General features: G+C 33.1%; 1 protein-coding gene across 1 annotated transcript; it reads left to right on the top strand.

Moving 5' to 3' along the window:
• The first annotated feature begins 3,515 nt into the window (after positions 1-3,515).
• LOC149183282 (KDEL-tailed cysteine endopeptidase CEP1-like) lies at positions 3,516-5,164 on the top strand. Its single transcript, XM_089414902.1, has 4 exons — positions 3,516-3,981; positions 4,084-4,322; positions 4,670-4,810; positions 4,910-5,164. Exons 1-4 carry the CDS (start codon positions 3,516-3,518, stop codon positions 5,162-5,164), a joined length of 1,101 nt encoding a protein of 366 aa, XP_089271028.1.
• Positions 5,165-5,883: the final 719 nt, after the last annotated feature.

Genomic DNA, 5,883 nt, shown 5'->3' with positions numbered 1-5,883 from the left:
TCGTGTTAGCTCTTCAAATGTAGGGGATTTCTCCTTGCAGACAGGCCTGTGATAGACATATGGTATTCGTCAATCATCCTGTTCAATGTAATTGTGATAACATCGTATTTATACACCTTTTCCCTGATATCAGCCAAACTATCCTTCTGGTCCTTGACCCGTGCAATGAATCCAACAAAAGATTGATTCTCCTCCATCCTCATGGAAAACAGCTTGCCTATGAGTGACAAGACATGATTTGTGTTCGATGTCCCGTAAAGGTTCTTGAGTGTAGTCCATATCCCACTCGACGATTTACAGTCTCTAATATGTGGGATAATATTGTCTTTCACAGACATCTTCAATAAGACTTTCACCTTATTATCCCTTTTATCCCAATTCTATATGAGCATTTTCATACCACCTGGTGAAATGGTCGGCTTCTGGTCATCGCTGCTAACGATCGACCAAGCACTCGATCCATCAAGCAATGTTTGTAGCTTGAATTTCCAATTGGTATAATTGGTCCCATCAATTTTGTTAGTCTCATTGAGATAAGATTCTATGGAATTATTCATTTCAGACTAATCAGAATCCAGATACCCCGATCTTTAGTCGATTCTAACCAAGTGAAAAATTACAAGCTACAAAAAAAACAATCTCACAACATACGATAACCTTTGAAATGTCACAAATATGTGTGATCTACCACCAATCCACCTAATTGCCTCTGATCTCGTCGACCTACAACCAATCAACCAAAATCTCTAGGTCTGCAACTCAGATCCACCACCAAATTGGCAAAATTTGAAGATCAGAACCATAAAACCACGCCATCACCCTTTCTAGCTGAAAAAATGAGACTTCTAGGGGTTATGAAGAAATTCGCTCTAAGTAAGGGTCACATCATCACAAGTTTGACCTTCATACCATGATGATCATTGCTTCTATCAGGCTGAAAAACACAATGACATCTTTGTGCTCAGCTCGAGGTATGGTGAGACCTATGAAAAAGATAATTTCTTGTGTGAGTAAGGTATGTCACTCCGAACTACCTAGACTCTGAAAATGTCAGCACTAAGGATCCTTTGTTGCTACTAGGGCATTGTAGCCACGAAGGCTCTGTACCCACTAGGGCTCTAATGTAGCCAATAAGGCTCTGCAAGTAAATCAGGCTCACCAGATCTGAGCTCTGATACCATATCAGAAAAACTGGAAATAAAAAAATGAATTAAATGGAACAACAACTCAGAGGTGAGCAAGCTTCACGTGGAGACTGCACAAAATGGAGCATATACTATCACATTCAATTAATCAAAGGTTATACAATAAATACATCTCAAAAGAATAGGGAGGTGAGAACAAACCCTACAACCTAGCAACTAATCCTAACTTAAGGAGTTACGTTACAACCATGTAGCCATTTCTCCATTAATACAATATAATATTAATTATTTTCAACTTCACCCTAATTAAATGGTTTTAATAAATACAAAGAATGTGAGAATTTAAATCCTCCCTCCAGTGAATTTCTTTCTAGTTCAAGGCTATAGGAGTCTTCCCCGAGGTTACTCCATCGATCCCCATGTATGTGGGATATGGTTGTGCTCTCTGTGCCACTTTGCGCTCGTCTGAAGTTTAATTGTAGAGGGATTTGGGTTATCCCTGATTCAATCATCCTTCAACATGCGTCTCTCTCTTGGGTGCCATTTTTCTCATATTTGTTGATGGAGAATAATTTTCCAAATTAGTAATCTACCGTTTGAGATTTGCTAACCTCATCAAATAAATTCACTCATAAATTAAATTCAAATTCACCCATCAAATAAATTCAGCAAACTTTAAATTTAATAAATTATCCTTTATTTACTAGTGTATAAACTTTTGTCTATATACATGATAAAATTCAATATCCTCGAACCTGAATTTTTTTTAATAGAAATTTAGACTAATTCCATAAAATTATCATGTTAGTGATCCACTTGAGATTTGCTAATCTCATCAAATAAATTCGCCCATAAATTAAATTCAACAATCTTCAAATTTAATAAATCTTGTTAGTGAAATTGAGTCACTTAGAAACTTTTTATATATGTGTATCATCGAGATATCGCAAAACAACATTATTTGTACAATTTATTCATGTTTTACCTATTGACCATGCATCACATATGTGATTGTGCCTTTGTTATTATGTTTTCTTTCATAAATGTGTGTGTTCTAGTTGTGTCAACTCATTATACATATACATAATTGAATTACTTCTTAATTTTACAATAATATCATGGTCCATATATAAACTTACATACATACTCTATTCATATTAATATTTATGTATTTTTCTAAAACTTTTCTTTTTTTTTCTTAATCACATATAAATTATTAAAAATAAAAACTTATAATTGAGTTTTATTTCATTAATTAATTTAATTAAAATATAAAGTTCCCAACTTAATTAAATATTTTTTTCAGTATTAAAATCTCATTTAGGAAAAAAAACCAGATAGTCATTGACTTATTAGATGGAGATATGTGATTTGACCAACAACCGCTCACAAATAATAAATAATATTTCAGCAATGCCGTGTAATGGTGTCACGTCATTACACGCCACTAATAATGTCATTGGATTACACTCGGTCGTAGTTACTATCTAACGAGATCCAATTCACCTTATTTCTGGGCATATCGACCAGTTATTGCTTATTCTTAATGGGTTCTACTGCTAGATTCACAGACAAAGTCCTGCCACTCCTTTATGATAAGCGGCATGCCCACCGATTCGTAATATTTAAAGAAGATGTGAAATACATCGATGCTGTGAATAAGAAGAATTTGGGAATCTTAACATTTTATTCACATGGAAATCTTAACATAGTCATTGACTTATTAGATGGAGATATGTAACAAATAAATAATATTTCTTAATTTTACAATAATGTTATGCTCCCTATATAAGGTTAAGCTTACATGCCTATTCTATTCATGTGAATATTTATATATTTTTCTAAAACATTTTTATGTTTTTTAATTTTCTTCATCAAATATAAATTATTAAAAATAAAAGAATTTTTAATTGATTTTTAATTCATTAATTAATTTGATTAGGATATAAGATTCTAAACTTAATTAAATATAATTGATTTTTATTTCATTAATTAATTTGATTAGGATATAAGATTCTAAACTTAATTAAATATTATTATTGGTAAAAGTTGTAGTTGACTTTTGTTACATTAATTAATTTGATTAAAATGTAAGATTCCAAACTTAATTAAATATGTTTATCTGTATTAAAATCTCATTTAGAAAAAGAATCCCAACATAGTCATTGTCATTGACTTATTAGATGGAGATATGTAATTTGAACAAATAATATTTCACGCCACTAATGATGTCATTGGATTACACTCCACTAATGATGTCATTGGATTACACTCCGTCCTAGTTACTATATAACGACATCCTCTTCCAGTTTATCTCCACCAATTCACATTATTTGTGGGCATACTTGTGTGAATTATTGTTGTTTACTAATGGCAAGGGCGGTCCTGTTTCTGTTTCTGTTTCTGGTGCTGGCAGCCTTGTGGGCTTTATCAGTGAATGCAACCCGCAAGTCTCCTGGATTTACAGACAAAGACCTCGAGTCTGAAGAAAGTCTGCGACTCCTTTATCATAACTGGCTGCCTCGGCAACGCTCCCCGAGAAATGCATCGGATGAGCGATTCGAAATATTTAAGAGCAATGTGAAATTCATAGACTCTGTGAATAAAAAGAATCTTACGTACAGACTTGGATTGAATAAGTTTGCGGATCTGAATCACGAAGAATTCAGAGCAATGTACTTGAAACCGATGAACATGCGAGAAGAGATCGAGAAACTCAAGAGAATGGGACTGATGAATGCATCATTGACGTCCCAGAACTCGAACAGCTTGCCAAGGTCTTTTGATTGGAGGAGTAGGGGAGCGGTAACCAGTGTGAAGGATCAAGGCGACTGCGGTATGTATTATGAGAGAAATAATTTCAATTTCAAATGGTAACTAAGCAACTGGATTTTTTCCCTGGTGTCTCGTGCATACTGTTTATTTTTTGGCCTTGCAGGTGCTTGTTGGGCATTTATAGATGCAGGCGCTGTAGAGGGCATCCACTTTATCAGAACAGGCAATTTGCTTAGCCTATCAGCCCAGCAATCGCTTGATTGCAATCCCGAAGGATATGGTTGCGATTCCGCAGGGGCTCTTAGCCCTATTTTCCGATATATAATGGCCACCGGAGGGTTGATCAGCGATGAGCGGTATCCCTACATTGAATTTAAGGGGCCGTACTGTCGATTTTCAGAGGTACAATAACAAGGTTTAATGATTAATACTGAGATGGGTTTGTGCATTAAGATAAAGATAGTTAGATATGGTTAAATAGTCATATTCATACTAATAATAAAGTTATGTATCATTAAATAATAATATTATAATAATTTGTAAGACAGTTAAATCATTGTGTTGTTTTGGTTTAATGATTAATACTAAGATGGATTTGTGCATTAAGATAAAGATGGTTAGATAGGGTTAAATAGTAATATTTATAATAATAATAAAGTTAGATATCAGTAGATAATAATATTTATAATAATAACATTATTGTAATTTGTAAGATAATTAAATTATTGTGTTGTTTTGTTTCCATATAGATTGGAAATCCAGATGCATCCATTGATGGATTTCTATTTGTCACCCCTAACAATGAAGCACATCTCAAATCAGTATTAACTCAACAACCTATTGCTGTAAGAATTGAAGCAGGCAGTCCTGAGTTTGAGTTTTATATGAGTGTAAGTGATTACCATTCTTTACATTGTTGTTTGAGAACTAATAAGTAAGATATAAATAATTTAACAAGTGTAATTAACCAATTTTTTTTTGTTAAGCAGGGAATATTTACTGGTCCATGTGGGGGCTACAACATTGACAATGGACAGGATTTAGTAACTAACCATGGAGGTGTACTGGTTGGATATGGCAACAGAGTTTCCGGAAAAAATAAGGGAATTAAGTTTTGGAGACTCAAGAACTCTTGGGGAGAAAGTTGGGGAGAAGAAGGATACATGAGATTGTTAAGAGACGTTCCAAACCCACAAGGGTTGTGTGATATTGCAACTTTTCCAGTATACCCAATAAAAAACTGAAGAATTGTAGCAATTGCCATGACAAAAGTTTAGAACAATAAAAATAAGACACAATAGTACGAAGATTTATAGTTTATTTTATTAAATATAGCTAATTATATAGAAGTTTAATAGGTAAAACATATTATTAATTTATTTTGTGAAAGATTAATGCTTAGAATACATTATTGTATTGCATTATTATTGGTAATGCATTAAAATAGTTTTTATTAGAAAATCTAGTGTTTTTTGTAAAATGTATATCACTGTGAAAAATAAAATGATAAAGAAATGTATATTACTCCTAAATTTTAAATTTAGAGTTATTTTAAAAAATAATTAAATTTTTGATAGAGTGTGTTTAGAGGAGACTATGTGGAGCAAGTGGAGCCCCCCACCTTCAAGAATGAATTACATTAGATGATGGGGGTGGGGTGGCTACCCATATACATGGAGATGCATGGAGTTTTATTTCAAATACATTTCTTGCCTTTATGTTGTATGATGCTTCTAATAGCAAGTGATGGCCAACTTATGATTGTTGATAGTCTTTTGTGTTATAATTATGCTGTAGAAATTCTACTTATGTTTCAATTATTAAAATTTTTGGAGTTTTGGACAAACTACTCTATAGGGAGATGGTCAAAACTATCTGGTTTCCAATGGGCAGATTGAGACCTTCTGCCGTAAAATTGTTGAGAGTGGATGGATGAATGATGTACTAAAAATTTCTATTTTGT

Source organism: Pinus tabuliformis, chromosome 3_2 (assembly GCF_031772625.1).
Source record: "Pinus tabuliformis cultivar Carrire ecotype Pingquan chromosome 3_2, CPIR1, whole genome shotgun sequence".
NCBI lineage: Eukaryota > Viridiplantae > Streptophyta > Pinopsida > Pinales > Pinaceae > Pinus > Pinus tabuliformis.
The sequence above is the reverse complement of the archived record's forward strand: the minus strand, read 5'-3'. Positions and strand labels throughout refer to the sequence as shown.

Bases quoted from the DNA above. Each gene is read 5' to 3' on its own strand.
- LOC149183282 (XM_089414902.1), top strand. From the start codon at position 3,516: ATGGCAAGGGCGGTCCTGTTTCTGTTTCTGTTTCTGGTGCTGGCAGCC. The intron at 3,982-4,083 runs GTATGTATTATG...TTGGCCTTGCAG, and splicing joins GAAGGATCAAGGCGACTGCG to GTGCTTGTTGGGCATTTATA. The intron at 4,323-4,669 runs GTACAATAACAA...GTTTCCATATAG, and splicing joins CGTACTGTCGATTTTCAGAG to ATTGGAAATCCAGATGCATC.